Source organism: Sugiyamaella lignohabitans, chromosome B, assembly GCF_001640025.1.
Source record: "Sugiyamaella lignohabitans strain CBS 10342 chromosome B, complete sequence".
Taxonomy (NCBI): Eukaryota; Fungi; Ascomycota; class Dipodascomycetes; order Dipodascales; family Trichomonascaceae; genus Sugiyamaella; species Sugiyamaella lignohabitans.
In genome coordinates this window covers 2,447,437-2,470,350 of record NC_031674.1, presented here as the reverse complement: position 1 = coordinate 2,470,350, position 22,914 = coordinate 2,447,437, and the positions used below count along the sequence as shown (strand labels likewise).

Sequence of the window (22,914 nt, the reverse complement as noted above, 5' to 3'; positions counted from 1 at the left end):
CATTAAACAAAAAGGTACAATAATAGCAACTTTAACTCAACCCAAATTCAAAAATGAGTCTAAATGGCATTTAGGTTTACTACTGCTGTATGGGAAATATGTGTGACCCCAACCAAACTATAAATCAGAGGCAGTTCCTAAACGCCTTGAAGCACTTGGCGTTGATGCACGGCTTCGGCTCAAATTTGGATACAGGTGGGTCGAGTTACATGCTGAACCGCTCAACATTAAGCTCTGCATCCATCGTTTAAGTAGGTCAGCGCAACCTGGGCTGGAGCGTGAACTGGCCAGACCACTGTGTCTTATTAACCGAGATGTTTAATATATGTCCATCCATAAGACTAAGGTGAGGTGTGTACTAGAAGCAGAACAGACGTTTCAGTGGTTAGTCCGTTTCGGTGGAAGGTGATGAGTTGTTTGAGGGTATAGCAGTTTAGTATTGACGACCCCAGGGCCTATGATCTGTATGCATTGGATTCGATTCGATTCACAGGGGGGCAGACCCGATAAGGATAAGCAAAGAGTTAATGGAATAACCAGTATTGCCTATGATCTTGCCAGAGATAGTATGTGCCGAGAATGACTGTACTGTAACTGTATTCGTGAGTTGATCAGTAGCGATAGTCCAGCGAGGTATGGGCCTCTATGTCACATACATTCTTTGCTATTGTGAACTTTGTATTTTACATAGTATTTTTTCTCCAAGACAGAATTAACAACATTAGAATAGGCTTCCATAACCAATATCGAGTTTATAGGAAGAACAACCGTCTAAGAATCCAATAACAATACAGAAAGCTAAATTGGCCAGCTGTACATCTGGTAATATCTAACAGGCATGTGCCGAAGACAGTGAATAGCTGCTTTAGTTTTCTGAGTATCTGCAGAAGCAGAGAGGGTGTTAATTTGTATGAGACTGAGTTGTGATAAGCGTAAATAATAATTTACCAGCCTGCTCATTTTCATGCAGAGATAAGTGAACACAGTTCTGAAATTGCCGACAAAACTTTGCTACTGGTATGAGCGGTATTAAAATGGTTTTCAAATATTGTTCGTTTTACGACCTCGGGAGCCGTTTGGGTTCCACCGTTAAAGGCACAGGTCTTCGTTTCTTCAATTCCTAGTCTGCAATATCGTAAACAGATCAGCGACGCACGTCTACGTATGAATTTATAGAGTCATGCATATATATACATGATGAGTACATATATGACGTACTAGAACCTTGTCCATGCACAACGTCGCCACGGACGATCCAAGGGAGATCATAAGACTATCATTCGGGCGATCTCACGGGCGATCCAGGCAGACTTGCTGGACTTTTTGGCTAGCTCGATGTGACGACGAACAGTCTCCACTGTGAAAACCAGATATGTGGTGCAAAAACTAGCCGAAGTAAACCCAGATGAAAGGTTCATTCGGGGACCCCACGCAACCGACTCGAGCGAAGCGAGAGGAGCAGCGGGGTCTGGGGCGGAGCCCCAGCCGCCGGAGGCAGGTCCAGTCCGTGCAATTGGTTCCATCAGCGGCCCGAATGTCCCTGAGCTTAACTTGTGAAGACTCGCATATGTCGCATTATATATTGAATTGGGTCACTTTTACGTGGCCAGCATTGTCTGGAACATAAGTACACAACTGACGTTGGAGGATAGAGCCTGATGTGAGTCAATCCGGTCGATAGTTAGTCAACCGGAGCTATAATAAAGAACAGGACCGGGCAATTTAATTGGACAGAGAGACAAAACAGATCGATGCGAATAGCCAAACTAAAAAGTTCTCCAGTACGAGAGGGCCTGGTTCCAGCGCTAAGCACATGTTACACAATGAACGATCTAATTGATTTGATTGATTGACTGTTGCAGTAGACTAGTCTCAGTTATTAATTAATTAACCACCACCGGCTCATCGAGGGTTGATGCAGGCCTGCAGCAGGACTAGCGCTGATAACAAGAGGCGGAGAAACTGATTAGCCCTGTTTAGCTAGAGACATTCGGGCACCTAAGCAGTAAAAGGTTACAGTAGTGGTTTAAGTGGGTTGAGGTTGAGGGCTTTTGACAGATTAGCTAGTCTCTAGATCGCACCCCGCCCGACGTATACGGTGCGGGCTGTAGGGTACTGGTCACTGTGGGGTATTGGAAAAGGTCAGTGAGTATTGTATTGGGATAATGGGGTAATGGGGTATTGGGTATTGGGTATTGGGGGATGCTGAATGACGAGATAGTGTTGGCAGTGGAACGAGGCGATTCTACGTTCAGCGGTAGGTTGGTATTGCATAGAGTGTATAGCGAGTAGTAAATTATAGGCTATACTCAGAAGCATCTGCCTTCCATTGCCTCAGTCTCTTAGCTTGTTCAGGCTTGATGAGGTTTGGTGGTTATAATTAGGTTATTAGCTTGTTGACGAATGTATCTGTCCATGGCAGGATAATTATTTTTAATCATCAATGACGACGACAGTCGGTGCCATTCGATTGGTGTACTTACTACTATTTTTATACAGTTAGTCCGAACCGCCAGCCAAGTCACAGGTCGCTTTTTTTTACAGGCGTAATCTCACAGGTGGCCGATGGGTCTACAGATGGGCAGGTTTCCTGCTGTTACATGTTGCTTTTGGGGTGGACAGGCAATAAAGTCAGCCAACTGGAGCAATCCGGGCTTAGCGGATGTTTGTCCGTTCTGCTAGTAGGTCAGTCAGACAAGATAACTATAGTTCAGTTCACTTGATTTGAATTGAGTTGAGTTCAGTTCAGTTGAGTCCAGCCAGATAATTTTCCAACAACTCGTGCCCAGTTCCTCAATGCTAATTATGACGAGTTTCTTGTTCATCCCGCTACGGTCGTGGCCGGTGGCTACGTCGCTCCTGACCCGTCCAGGCGGGTTGCTTGGCTCGGTCTACCCCTTGGGAACGGGCTACTTTTTCGTTTAGGCGGCCTGCTGGTGCCCTGCTGTTTTCCTGCTGAGTTGGGAGTTTAACACCCCCTGTAGTCCAAGCCCGTTTGCTTAGCCACCTTCCTTCTTTGCACAGCACGACTTGCTTTTTATGCACCTTGTGGTCTGAATATAACTTAAATTTAGTTGCTCCGTTAGAACGATAGATAACCAAAAAATCCAACACTTTTCAGGGCCTACCTCCATTACAGTACTAGAAAACAATTCACCTTCCCATCTGTATATTTATCATTTGTGCATGCACTTGCTTTTTGTTAACAGACAATCCTGCAACTGAGCACGACAAAGACAGAAAAAGAACCGTTGAAAAAACCTGCTGGCGACGTAATTATTTATAACTAGCAGAAGAGCCAAGGAACCTGGCTACTCTGTATTATTTCGCTATTATTAGTGTTGGATATTGTTATTTAATACAAGACAAGTCTGTCTGCATTTCAAAGATTTTGTACCGAGAGGTTTTATTTGCATCTAACTAATCAGTTTATTGGGCGGTTTTGGTTGTCTAGTTGTCGCTGAGTCGTGCTGTTAAACCCTGGCAGACTGTCTAACTTTCATCACACATTCTCAGTAACAAGTAATTTAGGTTGGTACACGGACTTGTATACAGCTCTAGGCACACTTTGATTCACTTGATCTCAAATCACTTTAATCAACAAGCTTGCTCTGGTTCGCATTATACATACCAAGTAACGTTAAGCTCAGGTTCTGTCTGCTCTATAGATTGTCTCAGTGTGTGTGTCTTGACTCTTGGCTCTAGGCACATACCTCCGAATCTTATTTTGGAGAAGATCACAAATTTTTGACTCCAACTGCTAGTCACCTTATTTCTGTCCACGAAGTTACTTAAAGAGGTCTTTTCCCCGTTGAAGCTGGCCCTGGTTCAAAACTCTATCTTATTGCTACTAGTTTAAGACCCTGTCCACTGTTCATCATCGTTTGAGTCCCCAAGCCTGGTCAAACATCTTGCTCTGAGCAGTTTATTCTTGAAACCCTGTTGTTCACCGTTCTGTTCACAGTTCAAACCAGTTTCTGTTTATTTATTTGAGTCAAAACTGTTGTAGTTTTCTAGTTGAATCTTTGCATACTACAACCACCACTGCTGTTACATCTAGTTCAATTCAACTTCAACTTCAATTTCATTTGCATAGAATCAACACACAATGTCACGATATCAGGTTAATTCTCCTATTATCCGCCAACACATGTTGCTAGATGCTGACAAGACGTCTATCTCGCCTGGCGGCTCTTTATGTGACCTGTCGTTAGTGTCAATAGCTCAGAAGTTTTTTGTTCTGCTGGCGCTGTCGATTGTGCTCTACACAGTAGTGAGTGTTTTCATCTCTGGCGTCAAGTACACAATCCGATGGATCAAGCGTAAAGAGCGGTCTGCCCCTTCGACACCGCTACTACCCACTACTAACAGAATGAGCGAGTCGACTAGTCCCACACTGAGTCTTTACCAATTTGCCAGCGAAAAGCTGTCGTCGCCCACCGACTAAGCATAAGCACACCACAATATATGGTCAGTGCTCACTCGTCACAGCGAAGAAATAATATTTGCCAATTAACTCGAGCCCTGCGGAAAGAAATCATTTCTGTCAATTTTTTTTTTGTTTTTACCATTACAGGCTTGTCGAAGTATCGCCCATTTATTTTTACTATTGCATATGGCCAATGCCATCCTACTCACCAGGCACCCCTGCCACTTTCATGCTGTTTAAAGTTCACAACCGTCTACTGTGGCATAGCATCTTGTTTGTTTACTGTTTATCTGTTCCGTAGCCTCCAATAAAGGGAAGCTTTGCATTTGTTATATGGGGGACATGCCTCCGGCGGCTGGGGCTCTGCCCCAGACCCCGTTGCTCGCTTCGCTCGATTGTCAGCGGGTCCCCTCAGTCCAATGGGCCCACAGTCAGCTGCGATTATGCAGGGACTACCCGACCAGCTGCCCTCTCAGTCCCCAACACAGCCATCTAACGAGGCAAACCCTCTCATATTTATCTCTAGCGGGACCCCCTCGCATCGACTCGAGCGAAGCGAGAGGAGCAGCGGGGTCTGGGGCGGAGCCCCAGCCGCCGGAGGCAGGCCCCCTTCCTCGTGCACGGCTGATCGATAGAGACATGGACACACGATGAGCTACTTCACGAGATTCAATACCATTGAGACCCAGAAGAGATGTTTGCGTTTGCAAAGCAATTAGTGCGTTCAGCAGAGGGAATCATCTCGAATTCGGATGATTCGTATCATGATAGTGGAGCTAACAGTGGATATGGCAATGCCGGTAACAATCCGCCTGCCTACGGGTTTCGAGTAGTCCATGTCGATCAGAATTCGGCGGCCAGAGAGGCCGGCATCGAGTCGTTGTTCGATTTTATTATTGGGTTGAATGGCCATGATTTGGTTTTCCCGCAGCCTGATTACAGTTCGGACGCAGGCCAGCAGTACCATCCACATCACCAGAGACAGGGCAGTAACCAACATGTCACGGTGACAGCCGAAACTGCCCCAATTGATACGTTTTTGCAAGAGATTGCCAATTGTAGGGGTCGGTCTGTTTCATTCGAAGTGTGGTCTGCTAAAGGAAGAGTTCAGAGAACGGTGCAACTGGCTGTGCCAGAAGCTGAGAAATCGCTGATAGAATCTGGCGGTGATGATACTAGTTCTACGACAGGACCAGCTGCTAGTGGTCGAGCCAGTGGCCATTACCAGGGTCACGATCGAAATATGAGCAGTCAGAGCAATTACTCTGCTAGCGACTCAGGTACGACTTATGATGATTTCGGGCTTGGATTGACTGTGCAATGGACACCGTTAGAAGTGGCCGACCACGTATGGCATGTGTTGAATGTATCACCCAACAGTCCTGCCGAGCGAGCAGGGCTCATTTCGCATGCCGATTATATTGTGGCAGCAGAAAAGGGGCTATTAGAGTCGGGAGGTGAGAGTTTATTAGCACGAGTTGTGTCTCGAATGGTCAGTGGGTACTATAATCAGTATCCACAAGAGCAGGATCTGGGTAATGCACCACCTCCTCCTGAAATTGAGTTGTATGTCTATAATCACGACTACGATACAGTTCGACCAGTGCGAATTCAACCCAATCCCAACTGGGGAGGGTCAGGATTGTTAGGATGTGGTGTTGGCTATGGACTTCTTCACAGGTTGCCGGTGGTTGTGGGCAAATTCTCTGCGTCCGGAGCGGGTCGTGGCCGGTCTGTCAGTCGCAGCAGCAATAATTTGTATACCCCAGGAGTAGCACCTGGTGATACACTTTTCGAGGCAAGTCACGAAGACGAGCCCGTATCACCTCTGCCTGAACAGTCGTCTGTGTACTCCGACAACAATGACACCAGCAATTTCATCACCCCCGCGTCGCTCGCCAACGCAGCTCCTCACATCTCGGCCCACCCACCACCACCTCCCCGATCCACTGCCAACAAAACAAGACGCCACCACGCCCATTCCGTGACCCACGCCAACCAAGCAGGTGCCGACCTGTCGAGCTACTTCGCTGAAGAAGAGCAGCGAAGCAGAGAAGTCGAGGGCACTCGCGCCATCAACCCCTCGTCCACCCTGCCCCCTCCACCTCCTCCATCTAAAAAGTAATCTATTTATTCATGTTTTGTCTTTGGTGCGGTGCTGCCTCCGGCGGCTGGGGCTCCGCCCCAGACCCTGGTTGCTCCTGCTTCGCAGGAGATGGCCGGGCCCGTGTACGTGACGACTCGAGCGTAGCGAGAGGAGCAGCGGGGTCTGGGGCGGAGCCCCAGCCGCCGGAGGCAGGTCGCGATAAGTTAAAAACAGAGAGAGAGAGTTAATTTCCCTATCTACAAATCGTCGTGGTCGATCTTGTCGGCGGCCTTGTCAGCCTTTTCGGTGGACTTGTCAGAGGCAGCAGCATCCTTGTCAGCTGATCCAGCAGCGGCGGCGGCCTTGACAGCCAGGATGTCCACTTGGTGAGTGCCCTTTTCCTGGATGAACTTGGCCAGACCCTCGAAGGTACGGGGACCCGAGTAGTCGATGGGCTCCGACTTCTTGCCGGCAGGGTACAGCTTGATGGTGGGGTAGCCACGGATCTCGTCGGGGACCTCGTTGACGGTGTGGTCGAGCTTGGCCACAACCACTTGGCTGCTCAGGTTCGAGTCGCCCTTGATAAGACTGCCGAGCTCCTCGTAAGTGGGAGCAAGGTTCTTACAGTGTCCACACCAGGGAGCGTAGAACTCGATCAGAACGTCCTTCTCATCGTCCAAAACAATGTCGTTATACGACTTGCCAACAACCTTGGTTACACCTTCAGGCTGGGTCTCAGGAACGTCCTCAGACTTGATAGAAGGCTCCAAGTCACCGGCCAAGTATGCATCGACGTATTTTTGAAGAGACTTCTTGGTAATCTCGTCGTCTTGAGAGTGCACGTATTTGTGGTTATTCTTGAAGTCTTGAATAGCAACAGCTGGCCATGACTCGACCAGGTTGACGTTGCCAGCATGACCACCGTACTGGTTGGCGTCAATGAATCCAATGTTGACCTTGCCCTTGAGCTTGCTCAACAGAGGCTTCAAGTAGCCCTTGATGTCTTCACGGTCTTGGTCGTTGTCAGCGAAAACATAGAAAAGAGGAATGTCGCTGGTAGCGTAGTCAGTAAAGGTGGCAGGGCCCACTTCTCCGAATGTAGGGAACGACTCGACGGTGATGAACTTCTTGATCGAGTCCTCGTCGAACTTGATGTCTTCGCTGGGCAAGAATGTGGCATATGGCTCGTCTTGGGCAGCTGCATCTTCAAAGTTCTTGAAAACAACTACTCCAGAATCCTTGACACCATACTTGGCAGCCAACTTAGAATCGCTCGAAGCACCGAAGATATACTTGTCACGAAGAGACTCAGCAAGACCAGTGAATGTCTGGTTGTGGGTCTTCTCAGAGAAGAATCCAACAACCACAACAGGATCCGAGCTGGTAAACTTTTCAATAGACTTGGCATCAACTGTAGAAACAGCTGGCAAGGCTTGTCTGTTCATATAAGAAACAATGGCATCAGCCTTTCTAGCTCCTGGGTATGTCGACACCTTGTCAACATCACCATGGAATACCTTGATGGTAGGGAATCCCTGGATCTTTTGGTCGGCACAAAGAGCCTCTTCAACTGTACAGTCGACCTTGGCAATAGGAATACCATTTTTCTTGAGCTCAGTAGCTGCCTCCTCATATTCAGGAGCTAATGCTTGACAGTGACCACACCAAGGAGCATAGAACTCGGCCATGACAACAGCATTGTCCTTAACAAACTTGTCAAAGGCCTCACCAGTCAACTGAACAACATCAGATGCACTGACTGAAGCAAGAACTGCCATAAATGTCAGTAAAGAAGATGATAACTTCATTTTGTTGGTACTGTGTGATGATGATTAATAATATCCAAACTGGTAAACGTATCACCTATTTTTTCCGGAGTGTATATATAAATACAATGAAATATCACTTCCTAGCAATCACAAGTAATCAATACTGTGCTGTTCAATAACTAAAAATAAATTTTAGTCAACTTGTGAAATGGGAACAAATGATGGAAATGTCAACCTGTCAGATCCTGGAAATGTAAGTACTATTAAGCCTGCCAATCTGGCTCTACTAATGCATTTATATGTAAAGTACAGATTTCATCCTCCCAAAGTGGCACGTACCGACCGATCTTGACACGCGTTCGAACTGTTCGCACGGCTCAGTATGCGGAATTGCCGGTGCCAGCCAGCTGCTGTTGCATGTCCACTGTCTCAAATAGGTCCAAAACCTCTTTATAGTCATCCAATCGGCCGCGGACCTCGTTAAACGCCTCCGCCACCCTCGCTACAACATCGTCATCGTCTGCAACCTTGACAGCCAGGGTCTGGGGGTTGGTTAGTCTTCGACGAGGGGATCGGCCTCCGGCGGCTGGGGCGCTGCCCCAGACCCCGTTGTGCTCGCTTCGCGAGCGAAGTTGGGGGTGGCACTGTTTATTGGTTTTTTTTTGTTTGCTATTTTGCTGAAGAACTTTGGGAGTGTGGGTGCCCGTGTAAATAGAGTTATGCTTGTATGGGTCTTTGGTGCTCGGCGTGTTCAGATAACTGGTAAATGCTGCATCCCTTTAAAGGACGGTTGTGGTGATGCTCGAACTCCGTGCTGCTCTGCCGATTCATGTTCGAGCGCTGCGCAAACAACTGGCCAACTAAGTTCAACCTTGACTCTTGTAGAGCACGAGTCTACTTTTTTTTATCACAGATTGAACTCCTCAATAAGGACTGTGACTCGTTTGAATTCTAATTTCTTGGTTTTTTTCGTTTTCGCTCTTCATTTGAACCCATCTCGTCTAATTGGTCTGCCTTCTTTGACCGGGCTCCCATTATCCATCGATCAGGACGTAAAAAGCTTCGAAAGTCTAAGATTTTTTGGGACTCCAGAATACTGGATACGTAAGAACTCTGGCGGTGCGACATATCATAGCATACTTATAAACTGGGCCAGTCGTGTTTCGTCAATTGAAGTGTCGTGCAGTCAACCCAGTTGACAGTTAGATCGACCATAGTTATTAGAGATAAACCCCGGTAACACGGAATTGAGAGCATAGGAATTATACAGTCTCTTCCCGACTCTTCTTGCAAGAAGTGAAAGCAATCATCAAAATATGGCCGAGCCTCAGATATTTGATGAGCCCGTACGTCCTGGGAGTCCCGAGATTACTACGGTGGTAGCGGCTCCAGGACTTGGCGATAATACTCATAGTGCTCCTTCAGATCAGATTGCAATTGATCAGAAGAATGCGCTTATATCTATTAGAGCGTTTTTGAAATCCAAGACCGCCTATGATGTGCTTCCAGTCAGTTTTAGACTGATTGTGCTGGATACTGCTCTGCTAGTTAAGAAATCATTGACTATCCTGTTGCAGAATTCCATTGTATCGGCCCCTCTATGGAACTCACGAACTTCGCGGTTTGCTGGTCTGTTAACTGCATCGGATTATATCAACGTCATTCAATACTATTTTCAGAACCCTGATAAAATGGACAAGATCGAGGACTTCACTCTAGATGGGTTGCGGACCGTAGAAAAAGCCATTGGTGCTGAACCTATAGAAACCATTTCCATTCATCCATTCAGACCACTCTACGAAGCATGTGGTAAAATGATTAGCTCCAAAGCTAGAAGAATCCCATTAATTGATGTCGATGAAGATTCGGGCAGAGAGATTGTAGTGTCTGTTCTCACCCAGTACCGTATTCTCAAGTTCGTGGCTCTCAATTGCAAAGAGACCACCATGCTAATGAAACCTCTGAGAGACCTGAATATCGGAGTTAGAGGCAATCTTGCCACGGTGTCCATGCAGAGCCCTGTCATCGACGTCATCCACATTCTCGCCAGCAAACGGGTTTCCTCGGTGCCCATTGTCGACGATGAGTACAAACTTATCAACATCTACGAGTCGTACGATGTCCTGGCACTAATAAAAGGAGGCATTTATACCGACCTGTCGCTGTCTGTAGGAGAAGCTCTCATGCGACGAGCCGATGACTTCGAAGGTGTCCACACATGCACCGACGATGACAGGCTCGACACAATCATGGACATCATCCGGCGGTCGCGACTGCACAGGCTGTTCGTCGTCGATGAACAGGGCGTCCTCAAAGGCATCGTCACTCTCAGTGACATCCTCAACTACATCTTGTATGGAGAAGAGGCCACTAGCTAATTTATATCTAATGTATCTGCTGTCGTGCTGTGCCTCCGGCGGCTGAGGCTCTGCCCCAGACCCCGTGGCTCCTCTCGCTGCGCTCGAGTCGGTGCTAGGGCACGTCCAGTAGGCTCCGCGAAGCGGAGCACAACCAGGGTCTGGGGCGGAGCCCCAGCTGCCGGAGGCAGTCCGGATTATGGGAGCTGCCATAACTTAGTGTAACTAAGTGACCTCTTCTATAAATTCAACAGTGACAGCTGGATGAAGAGGTGATCCTGTTCAACACAGATGGGAGCGCAAAGAGGCGAGGTTCTGTTGTTGTCTCTGTTTTTGATTTTGCTGCTGCTGGCCGCTGATATTGCCGGTCTGGTGCTGACCGCTACCGGTGAGCACCGTTTGTGGCATAGCGCTCTTTTAACACCGCTGCCGTGTCTGACTCTGTTGTTCAGCGTGCTTTTGTCTGTGTGGTTCCAGAGATCTTTCTATGATTGGACCAAGACCATTCTCGTTGTGTTTCTTTTCCTACTTCTGGGACATTTGATCTGTGGGATATACTTCAATATCCGCACGGCATTTTACGAGTGGATGCCGTACTACCCCATTATAACAACGCAGTGCTACTTTAACAGTCTCGTCCTACTCGGCCAGTCTATCTACTTCCTGACTCACCTGAGAATGCTGGCTATCTACGAACGCAACTACCGAGACGAGGAGATAACCGACAGCTCAAGCCAAATTCATGTTGGTTCAGCTATCACTCATACCCTTCCCAGACCAGAGTCTCCAGTCCCCATTGCCCCTCCTCCTCTTCCTGCTACTGCTCCTCCTTCTCTCCGAGCAGAAAAAGAAGACCCACCACCTTCACACGACGTCAATGTACAACCGCTGTCTGTATCTAACAATTCTAACTAATTGTGTGCTGCCTCCAGGAGCTGGGGCTCTGTCCCAGCCTCCGTAGCTCCTGCTTCGCAGGAGATTTTTTACACCGTTAATGAAATGAATAGCGGAGGTTAGCGATGTTGCGGGACCGGCCTGGATGCTGAGGTCCCCCCCCTGAGCTGGCTTCAAGATGTGATCGACGGAGAAATTCCCAATCACGGCCTGCAAGAGGACCCCCACCTCGAAAACATAATTCTGGGTACGGGTTGGAAATTTTTTACTATAAATACACGACGTACCCCCCCTAGAACCTCCTCTTCTTTTTTTCCCCAATCTCTTTGCCTTTTGGCTTAGATCAAGTGTAGTATCTGTTCTTTTCAGTGTAACAACTGAAACGACACCATTGGTGTCTTCTAATTTGTTACTCTTATTTTTGACTCTCGCCACCAGCTCCCTGGGCTTGCCTATAGCTGGTAGCACAGTGTCGTTGCTATTGCACTGCCGGCAACTGACGCAGACCCTCTGGGTCTTTAATCCTTAGTCGTTTCTGTCGAGGTCGAACGAAGTGCCTAAGAATTATTGATTCAATATTGGTATAGTTTCACTAGTTATTTAATCTCAATAGAAATATATGGACTTACATTGTCAATGTCTGTATACAAACATAAAGTTCCCCTGCGCTTTTGGTAGCGTTTACCAGCGAAGATTAGTGTATGTTCCCACGACACGACGCACGACTCGAGCGCAGCGAGAGGAGCAGCGGGGTCTGGGGCGGAGCCCCAGCCGCCGGAGGCCAGTTGCTCCCCAGTGATGATGCTGTGTCACCAGGTTAGTCATGACTACCGACGATAGAGGGAATCTATCACGTCAACGATGTTAACCTTGCTCCGAAAAAGGTGTGGATGAGCGATAGTTCACCCGGCAGAGTCCCCAGTTTAGGTTTCAAGCTGGCTGTTGTCAGCGCAGCAATTGCTTTATCAGTTATCGGGAGGTGGGAGGATAAGGTATGCAGGGGTATATCGTGCAGATGTGGAGCGAGCCAACCGACAGACAAGAGAATGTCACCCGATATATACGAAAGACGAATGGTGTCATACGAAAGAACTCAGCCTTGTCTGATTATCAGTCAGACTCATCTACCACTAGCGGAAACTTGGTTTATAGTATAAATATGGAAGTGGTGTGTGGATGTTACAGGCGATCTCTGCGGAACACTGATAGTCCTAGTCCTAGTCCTAGTCCTAATAGTTTTTTTTTTTTTTTCAGTGGAGATTGCCGGTAGTACTAGCAACGACAGCGAAATTAGCACATTATTTAACCAGCGGCCGTCGATTCCCCCGCAATTCGTCAATGCACTGATAGGCGAGGCAACATCTCAAGCAGCAGCTTCCCCGCAATAACGGCAGAAAGGCAGCACCAGTAGTCAATCGCACTTAATAAGATTGACCTCCTCCACGCTTCGACCATCTTAAAACGCCGGTTGTCTCTTGTCTAGTCAAGTTAGAGTTTCTGGCAGAATCGAGTTGAAATAAATTACCACCATTTACACCCCGCTGGTTAGTGTGGATTGACTAATTTCACAAGGTTTGGTTTGGCTGGCAGTTCCGGGGCTCGGGGTTTAGCATAGCGGGGTTGCCGGAGAAGCTGTTTAATACCACACACCACCCATTGAGGAAATTTTCATATTCAAGTACCTAGTGTTGGACGCAAAATCGTGAATTTGACTTTAGCATCATCTTTTATTTATTGTCACTTTGCAAGTCATCGTTCGATCTTCACATTTAGGCCAATCTATCAAGCTATTCCATTAGGTATCTTCGCTTAATGTTTATATGATATGCTCAATACCTATTTTTCAAAGTAGAGCCTGACAACGTGGATGTATTAAACTCAAACAATTTGGGAACTGGTTAAAAAAAGCACTAAAAAGTCTTTGGTAAGAAATCACTCGCTATGACTTCTTTAATTATTGGCACCCATTGTAGCCAGAACTACCCATATCGCAAGACAATGGAAGATACTCATAACTATGATACTTCGTTTATGAAAGATACTACTAGTACTTATATAGCTGTTTTTGATGGTCATGGCGGATCTCAGACTGCTCGCTGGTGTGCTGATAACTTTCATAAGCTGCTGGCCACTAATATTGAGAAATATTCATCCAGTCTCCAAATGCCGACTATTATTGATCATACCTTTCAGCAGGCTGACTATGCAATTCAAAATAATGCAAAGGCTGACGACAAGTCCGGGTCAACTGTTGCAATGGCATATATCAAAACAGATGCCAATGCCCAACAACATCTTTATACAGCAAATGTAGGTGATTCGAGAATAGTTCTCTGTAGCAATTACGGCGTGGCTTATAGGCTGACATACGATCATAGCGCCGAGGATCCACGAGAAAAGTCAAGGATTATTCGTAGTGGTGGAGACATCTTGCTGGGTAGGGTGGCTGGTGTGTTGGCTATAACTAGAGCGTTGGGAGATGGTTCACTGAAAGATCTGGTATCTTGTAGGCCATTTATAACAGAAGCAACTATTGATGCTGAAAAGGATGAATTTCTGATATTAGCGTGTGACGGTCTGTGGGACGTATTTAGTGATCAGGAGGCTGTGGACCGGATCCGTAATATAAAAGATCCAAACCAAGCGGCCAAAATACTCGTAAATGACGCAATTGGAAGGGGGTCTATGGATAATATAACATGTTTGGTAGCCAGGTTGAACAGCATCAGTCGTAAGACATCTACAACAGCATCGACATTATCTCTGTTTAAGCATAAGCGATCTAGTAGCAGCATTGCCAGAAGCACCAATACCCCGGATCCTAGTGACCCAAATGCATTAATATTATCACCACTCTCCCCGGTGGAGAGTGGTTTCTCATTTAGTTCGCCTTTCGGTTCAACCACCCGATTTAAACATACCGATATGGCCACACTAGGGTGTGGAGTTCGTAGGCCACCAAGTCCGCCAATGAACCCTACAAAGCAAAGAAGATTCTCTGATACTGCAGATATTGACTCGCTTCGAACAGAAATGTCTAAATTAAAACTTCAGACTGGTCGTGGGTTTAGATATGGTGTACCACGTGTGGAACGACCGTTGATTTTCGACTCTGATGACGAGGACGCTATAGAAGATGATGGATAATGGAGAATCTCAATTTATTTTATTTACAAAGAAATTAATTTATAAAGGAACTTGGGGTAATGCATAATAATTATTTGGTATTGGTAGGATCACTCAGGAACATGCTGTGTATATAGAGCTTATGAAAATATGGGTATCGAAAGATAGGCTGACTGAACAAATACACATGTATTGAGTGACTAAGTACTTGAGATTACCTGATCATCATAGTCTTTGCCATATCTTTACCAGAAGCAAGGGTGCTTCCAGCGCTGGCCACTTTTCTTCCCATTGACTCGAAGATTTTCCAGAATTTGAGATTCTCGTCACTTGCACAGGTAGCAAGGGTTTGACCATCGGGTGAAAGTGCAGTGTGAAGGACTCTCGAGTCGTGAGCTTGAATATCGACGTTCTTGGTGAGTGTAGGATACGACCAAATACTCAAATAGTTGTTAGGAAAACCATGCGAGGAAACAATCTCTTTATAGAGAGAACTCCATCTTAAAGAAGTGACTTGAGAGCCAGTGTCAATAGAATTGACACGAGCTCCAGTGGTGGAGTTCCAAAAGTGAATATGCTTATCTTGAGATCCACCACCACTGGCAAGTAGGTTGGTTTGCCAAGGACACCAGGCAAGTGCCTTGACAGCAGCTTTGTGGTTGGTCTTGGTAAATTTGGGGGTGCTGGAGCGAGCGTCCCAGATGTTGACGACATTGTCATTTCCACCGCTAGCTAACTGAGCACCATCAGCTCTCCATTCAAGACCGCACACTTCAGCAGCGTGGTTGTTAAATTCAGATACCTTGTGTTGGGCCACTCGAACGTCGTGGTTCCAAATAGAACCGTCTCTGCAACCAGAAGAAAGCATGTGCTTATCCCAAGACAACACACCCACTCTAGCAGAGTGTCCAGACATGGATCTCAATTTGGTTTGATCTTCGACATCCCAGATTTGGACATCTCCATCGCTAAGTCCAACCGAAAGATAAGCACCATCTCCAGACCAGCGAACTGACGAGACATATGTGCCATTTGTCGAGTCCATGAGACTTGACACGGAACCAGTCGAAGCGCTCCAAATGTATACAGTCTGTTCCAGAGCTACAGCCACCTGGTTACCACAAGACCAGTCGAGGAGATTGAGGTAATAGTCGTCAATAAGACCAGGGGCATCCAATACACGCTCAGGACCAGTAGGAACCTTTCGTCTAGCTTGGGCATTAGCAGCGGGACGCAATGGTCTGTTGTATTGACTTCGAAGATCCACTGGTTTTGATGATTGAGGAGCAGCAGGTTGAAACTCGAGAATTCGAGTGTTCAAGGCGATGCCACAAGCTTCAGCTACTGAGGTTCTGTATTGAAGAGATTCACATACAGACTGAGTGGAGTCAGTAGCAGTATCAGAGCTTGCCGTTGAAGTGTTGGAAGATTCACTAGCTTCCAACTTTGAGATTGAGGTGTTTGAGGTTTGACGGTTGGGAATAAACCGGTCAACCTTGGCACTGGCCCGCAGTGCCTTTTCTTTTTTTGTGATTTTTCCAGGAGTACTATTGACAGAACCAAGAGCAGAGCTTGTTAGAGCCCAATCGGACAAGGCAACATCATTTCTGAGTGGAGAATTAGGCTTGCCGATAGACTTGGTAGCATGCTTGCGGGGAGTGGTGGTCATAGATGGGAATGAGGGAAATGAAAGAGTGGACGAAGTGCCTGCACTGTCCAATCTTGGTTGTTTGGGAACATTGGGAGAGTTGAAAAAGAGGGTTCTTCTGACCGGACGGCTTGGTGTTGAAAATGTACTCATTTTTTATAATATAATATGAAGTTTTTTTTTTGTGGTTTTAAAATGGGTTTTTTTATTGTTTGTCAGTGAACGCTAATGATATAACTACACTTTCTTACCAGCAGAAAGATGTATATCAAAGAAAAGAAGACAAGGACCAGCCTTTGAGAATTGAAGTTAATAAATGCAACAAATTTATTAGTCGATGTTTTGCACCAGAGTAAAAAGAGGAGAAAACGACCTAGTCAGCGATCTCCTTTTCTTTATATAGTGGTGGTGCACAGTCTCCTTCTTTGCATATCTATTTACGTATTTCCTAATTTGGTAGTATGAGGGCAAGGGATTATGCATCCAGCGGGGTCAACGGATCTGCCTCCCGCGGCTGGGGCAGTGCCTCAGACTCAGTGTATTTGGCTCCAGGAGTTTCCAGTCGCGATCTTATATCGATTATGTACTGTATATATATAATTTGGTTCTTGGTAGTTTTCTAACGGGACAATTGACCGAAAATGAGAGCAATGAATTAACTGGTCTACTAAGGTCAGGGTTAGGTTCATGAACATCATCGCTCATATAATCTCTCTGAACCAGTCAGCAGCCATGCCTACTTGAGCTATAATAAACACAAGTCGTTGGCTTTATATTCCAGTTTATCAACGTCGTAGCTTTAGGTCACCAGCTACCTGCCTCTCAGAGGTTTAGCTGAAGTAATAAACGAAACATGTCTATAATAAAGTCAATGGTGTTGTCACAGCACACGAATCTAACTGTTGATCCCTATCTACAAAAAGCACATCGTCGGGTGCTTTTGACCCTGTAAGTATGGAAATATATATACATATATCGGCGCAAGTCTTGATTCGTGCGATGGGATCAAACAATTTTTATTCACTCGATGCCCTTACATTTATCTCTAACCTAACCCTCGATGATCGCTCGACCTGCATACGGTACTAAGTTCGAGGCGAGTGAGATATTATAAGTTGCAGCGAGTGCACGAAGCTCGCATGCATAATTTCATTAAAGAGTACATTTTGAGGTCCCTTCTGGGAATCTTGTCGTGTGTGTCTTCCAAAAAGTTTAGCCACCCACTTGAACCGAAAAACGGACCTGCACAGTTCTGCACGGCTCTTGTATTAATAAGCTTAGACGGCCCGATTGAATTGCTTTTCCGAACAATGAATGGATTTTGCCGTATGATCCATCCATGCCCTCCACCCACAACACAGTATTTTCCTCGCAAGAATCCTGGCGAGTTCCCAGACGGAACGACTCGGGCGAAGCGAGAGGAGCAATGGGGTCTGGGGCAAAGCCCCAGCCGCCGGAGGCATAACCCGACCACAACCCTCCAGAAAAGATCGGCTCGCCATCCCCGTAAAGTTGGAAGGTTGCTGAGGGCTTGCTTGTGGTGGGCGGACCACGTTGCTTCTGTACACCGTCGATACGCATGTGCGACCAATCAATTAGCTCGTTTTTATCAAATGGTCGCGTGCTAATAAGCATGGACCGAAGTTGTGATGATTCAAAATACCTCCGATGTTAGGGGTGCAGTAACGTTTTCAGCGATCCCACCGGACTTTTCCCCACGTGCGTCTAAGTGAAGAGCTTATCAGAACGGATAGGGCCAAAACGTGATACAGGATCTGCACGTTTATATCGAGAGACCTGCTTGAAGCATGCTTTTAGGTTAGCCCTGTCAGTCTACCAAAACTACCATCCTCCACGCGATGTGTTTAAGCAACATGTAGCGGTAGGTAGGGCAGGCAGCACAGCCAGCGCACGGTGCCTGGCTGGTTGGCTTGTTATATATAATAGGTTTGGGTAATATCTTTTATTGTAAGAAAAAACAAGCTGTTCTGGGGTAGGAATCCTATCGATTTTTCAGTTATTTTATTAGTAGTTTTATTCCTGTTTAATTTGGACCCCCTTTTTTTATTTGTCAGTTTATTGTAATTCAACAGCTGACTGAATTTGAATGACTTAGTGAGACTCTCCTCTTTTGATTGATTATAATTAGTTAATAGTAGCTTGATCTGGCCGCAGTGTATTTCATTTAAAATCACTTTATCCTGGTTACCTTGAGTTAAAGGTTCTAATCATCTCTTGGATAGATTTAGTTGGTCAGTATTTGGCTGTTTTTTTTTTTTTTTTATTTTTTTTGCTTTTTGATTGCTGATTCTGGTTTCTAGTTTCTTGATCCTAATTCCTGTTTTCTTGTGCTGCTTCCTGGATCATTGGCTAGTTCGGTCAATGGTAGTAGATTAATAGTCTTTGAATATTCACACAAGAATGAAAGAAGATTTGTCCATGTCCCCGTCGTCGGCGCTACCACCCCTCACTCTGCCGCCGTCAGCGTTGCCGACTCCACCTGCGACATCTATGATTCTGCCGGATTATCCTCAAAAAGTCAAACGTGAACAAGCTGCTGATGAGTCAGATGAGGACAAGTACTTTGATGAAGACGACGACATAGAAGAGAATGAAGATGGTGAATATAGTCCAAAGATAAGAACAGGTGAGAATGGTACTCCCACTAGTGGTCAGCTGAGCTTTAATGGCAATGCCAACTCACTTCATGGGTTGGCAGCTGCTGCCGGCAGACGTAGAGGATCCGTATCCATAAATTCTTCGACTCCTAATTCGGCTATAATTAACTCTCAACAAACTCCTAGATACGGGCCAACTACAGGCACTCCTCTAATAGATCATCCCAAGGAGGAACCGAGTTATACGCCCAGTGCGAATGTGACTCCTGGTAGTAGTACTATGTCTATGAATGGAAATCACTCGTTTGCATCTGTAGACTCTCTACCTCCTCTGACACTACCACAGGCTGCTTTAGCATCTCCTAATGATTCAGTGCTACCGCCACCCCCATCCCGGGCTTGTACCATTATTCAGACTGTACCTTCTGACATGACTTCTAAGAAAGGTGCACAAGCAGGAGGTCGACGGAAACGATCCAAGAAAGATGAAATGCCCATTGATGATGAACAACGTAAAAAGGCTCGCCGGACATCTCATTCCGACATTGAACGCCGTAGAAGACTGAAAATCAATGAACAGTTTGAAGCATTGCGTCAACTGGTACCTGCTTGTAGTCAACTGACCACTGCCAAGAGAGGTGGCGACATTGGTCTTCACAAGCTTGATATTTTACAAGAGTCAGTGGCATTTATTAAACACTTGATAGAATGTGTTAATACTATGGAAAAGAAGTTCCAGCAAACCAGTAGCCAAGCTCCGTCGCCATTAGTATTGCCGTCTATTAGCCCATCTACTAATCACACCCTTTCAAACACGCCAATAGCGGCTCTACCCCAACGGCCATCGATAACCTCCCTGCCCTCGAATTACTCATTGAAACCTAAACACCATGAGCCTGCGTCCCCGCTAACTGGACCCCACGATAGACCAATAGCGGCTTATGCAACGTCCATATCTGCTCCGTCAACCGCTGTACAATCGCCTCATATGCATCCTACTCAATATCAGCAACAACAGCAGCTGCCTTCTAGTATAACTTCATCACCTGTACCAAGCTCGACCGATACGTCCAAGTTGCGCATATCCAATCTGGTCGGCTAAACTGTATCTCTATTTATCTGTTTGACTATTGAAATTTTATTTCAAGGTCTGCTTCCTATTTATTTAAATATACCTGGAATTTCACCGTTGAGGAAAATTTTTGGTCGTTTGGTCCACGCGACACGCTACGGGGACCGTGCTTAACGTCTAAATAAAAATTACAAAAGAATTTCTATTCTAGTTTTGTATATCGTAACTCATTAATTACCAAAGAAGCCTTGCGATTCCAAAAGTAAGATGATCTCGTGAACAGCAGTACGAACGTCAGTCTTGGCAAGGTCAACAGTGATGTCGGCGTCGGTGGGAGCCTCGTACGGGTCATCAACACCAGTGTAGCCCTTGATTTCTCCGCGGCGAGCAGCGGCATATTGACCGGTACGGTCAGTAGCCTCGGCGTGTTCTAGAGGAGTGGCTACATGAACAAGGAAGAAAGAACCGTGCTTCTCAACAATGTCACGAGCATGCTTTCTCGAATCAGCATAGGGAGCGATAGGAGCAGCAATAACGGCGGCACCTGCCTTAGTAAGCTCACTTGCAACAAATCCAATACGTTGGACATTCTTGTGACGGTCTTCACGGGAGAAACCCAGTTCAGAAGACAGCTCAGATCTAACAGTCTCACCGAGCAAGAGCGACACTGGACGGCCACCCTGTTGGTTGAAAGTAACCTCCAAAGCACGAGCAATAGCGTCCTTACCAGAATTGTGGTAACCAGTAAGGAAAACAGTGAATCCTTGCTTAGCACGAGGAGGGTGCGACTCTCTCAGAACCTTGACCACCTCAGGGTATGAGAACCACTCAGGAATAGGAGTTCCAAGCTTCAGTCTCTTTCTGAGCTCAGTTCCGGAAATATCTAAGGTTTGAACTCCGGCGGCAACTTCATCCTTAGGAGCATACTCATCTGAGTCGGGCAAGTAAGTCATCATCTGGAATGGAACAACCTCAATTCCAAGTTCGTCTCTGTATTTCTCAACTAGAACTTGGGCATCATAGGGTCCGTAAAACTCTTCTCCCTTGGAATTCTTACCAGGACCAGCGTGATCTCTGCCAACGATGAAGTGAGTAGCACCAAAGTTTTTACGGATAATTGCGTGCCAAACAGCCTCTCTATCGCCACCCATACGCATGGCCAAAGGCAGTAAAGACAAAAGAGCCATTCCATTAGGGTATCTGGGTAAGAGAGCTTGATAGACACGGACTCTGGTAAAGTGATCAATGTCACCTGGTTTGGTCAAACCAACAACTGGGTGAATTAATACATTGGCTTGACGAGAACGAGCAGCACGAACTGTCAGCTCACGGTGGGCTCTGTGCATAGGGTTACGAGTTTGGAATGCGACAACTCTTTGCCATCCAAGTTTGTTAAATTGCGATCTCAACTCAGCAGGAGTATTACGCAGACCAACATAGTCGTAATGATTGAGTCTGTTGATGGCTTGTAATTTACCACCGACATAGTATTCCTTAATAGTGTTATTAAGGTACTTGATGGCAGGGTGTTCTGGATCACCACGGAATACCAATTTGGCTTCCTTGGCCTTGTCGGGCTTGTAGACATCTTCGACAGTAAGAATAGCAATTGCAACATGGTCTCTGAAATCACGAAGGGTGATTCTAGCTCCTGGAGCTATCTTGGATTTCTCAATCTCTTCCTTAGAAACGTCCAAATTAATAGGGATAGAAAATAAAGTGCCATCAGCAAGACGCAAGTTCTCGACAACTCCATTGTAGTCCTTTTCGTTTAGGAATCCCTCAAGAGGGGAGAAACCACCAGACAAGATCAACTCCAGATCACATAATTGACGCTCTGTCAAAATAATATCATGAAGAGTTTCTGATTCTTTCAAAAGGCTGGATCTGATTGGTGCATCTCTAGCCAACAGATCTTTTAACTCTCCTCCGTGGGGTGTGTTAGCCATTTTTAATTTATTTGCCGTGACGAATTTTTTTAAAAACTATAGTATTTTTCTATTTTAATCTGCTGGGAACATTGTCAATTATATACGATTCCTGGCAAGCCCAACTTAAACAGCTTGCTCATCATATTCCGAACTTAGACACAGGTGTCCCTGAATTTTTCACTCTATTATTTACTAAAAGCCTGTCTCGGTACCACAGTCCGGTACCGCTTGGTTTGTCATGCGTCATAAAGTGTGGCTAAGGCTGTAGGGTACTAGGTTTGATTGCCTAATATGCCTGTGTGGATGGCGTCATTTTAAGCTTATATTAGCACCTATCCTATGAGCAGGTTGCTTATTGGTCCGATTTTGTGGCTTGAGAATATCATCATTTTAATAGTGCTTCGGATTGAGTGGGTAGGCTCCTAAGGCACGGTTTAATTCTGCGCCCTCACACGTTGTTAAATGCCTAGGCCGTTTTTTGTCTCTTGAACCGCCGCCATTGTAACAATAAGACTCCGCCGATCCCTGTCAAAGCCACAATTAGCCACCCTCTAGCCACGATCCCACCAGCCACAATTGCGATAGTGGGTGCGATAATTTGAAACTCTTGGCTAGAATGACGAGATTAGAAGAGCTTGGCTAGATAATTTGTATATCACTGTCGATAGATTTTTTGCCGAATATGTACCCTTTAGTGAATATGTCTTCTTGTCGTTAAAGGTCATGGCCGAAGGAGTTGGAGCTGTTGAGCATGACTTTGTTTTGATTAAACATTTAGTCTTCCTGGCGTCCTTCATAGCCAAAGATGCTCTCAGTGTGTAAATATGTGTAGCCTGAAAAACAATGAGTTTGAATCGCAGAATAATTACTATACCATATGCCATTATCAACTAGAACTCTGCAACTCTACGCCTTTTTTTTCTTCCTTTTGTCTTTATGCCTGTACCACCCTAGCATGACAATTGTCTGAATTACTCACAACAT

The 22,914-nt window shown here is 46.0% G+C and overlaps 7 protein-coding genes across 7 annotated transcripts; 4 read left to right on the top strand and 3 right to left on the bottom strand.

The window, feature by feature from the left end:
• Nucleotides 1-5,123: 5,123 nt before the first annotated feature.
• GRH1 (Grh1p) lies at nt 5,124-6,554 on the top strand (the record flags this gene model as incomplete). The annotated part of the gene is made up of 1 exon (XM_018879759.1): nt 5,124-6,554. The coding sequence occupies one exon, from the start codon at nt 5,124-5,126 to the stop codon at nt 6,552-6,554; it is 1,431 nt and encodes a 476-aa protein (XP_018737644.1).
• A 218-nt stretch (nt 6,555-6,772) lies between these two features.
• Nucleotides 6,773-8,323, bottom strand: PDI1 (protein disulfide isomerase PDI1; the record flags this gene model as incomplete). Its single annotated transcript, XM_018879758.1, has 1 exon — nt 6,773-8,323. The coding sequence occupies one exon, from the start codon at nt 8,321-8,323 to the stop codon at nt 6,773-6,775; it is 1,551 nt and encodes a 516-aa protein (XP_018737643.1).
• Nucleotides 8,324-9,600: 1,277 nt separating this feature from the next.
• Nucleotides 9,601-10,662, top strand: SNF4 (AMP-activated serine/threonine-protein kinase regulatory subunit SNF4; the record flags this gene model as incomplete). The annotated part of the gene is made up of 1 exon (XM_018879756.1): nt 9,601-10,662. The coding sequence occupies one exon, from the start codon at nt 9,601-9,603 to the stop codon at nt 10,660-10,662; it is 1,062 nt and encodes a 353-aa protein (XP_018737642.1).
• Nucleotides 10,663-13,533: 2,871 nt separating this feature from the next.
• PTC1 (type 2C protein phosphatase PTC1) lies at nt 13,534-14,682 on the top strand (the record flags this gene model as incomplete). Its single annotated transcript, XM_018879755.1, has 1 exon — nt 13,534-14,682. The coding sequence occupies one exon, from the start codon at nt 13,534-13,536 to the stop codon at nt 14,680-14,682; it is 1,149 nt and encodes a 382-aa protein (XP_018737641.1).
• A 193-nt stretch (nt 14,683-14,875) lies between these two features.
• On the bottom strand, nt 14,876-16,462 carry CDC20 (ubiquitin-protein transferase activating protein CDC20; the record flags this gene model as incomplete). The annotated part of the gene is made up of 1 exon (XM_018879754.1): nt 14,876-16,462. One exon carries the CDS (start codon nt 16,460-16,462, stop codon nt 14,876-14,878), a length of 1,587 nt encoding a protein of 528 aa, XP_018737640.1.
• A 2,268-nt stretch (nt 16,463-18,730) lies between these two features.
• AWJ20_2786 (Max-like protein X) lies at nt 18,731-20,029 on the top strand (the record flags this gene model as incomplete). The annotated part of the gene is made up of 1 exon (XM_018879753.1): nt 18,731-20,029. The coding sequence occupies one exon, from the start codon at nt 18,731-18,733 to the stop codon at nt 20,027-20,029; it is 1,299 nt and encodes a 432-aa protein (XP_018737639.1).
• Nucleotides 20,030-20,229: 200 nt separating this feature from the next.
• On the bottom strand, nt 20,230-21,948 carry MET3 (sulfate adenylyltransferase; the record flags this gene model as incomplete). The annotated part of the gene is made up of 1 exon (XM_018879752.1): nt 20,230-21,948. The coding sequence occupies one exon, from the start codon at nt 21,946-21,948 to the stop codon at nt 20,230-20,232; it is 1,719 nt and encodes a 572-aa protein (XP_018737638.1).
• Between the last annotated feature and the right edge of the window lie 966 nt (nt 21,949-22,914).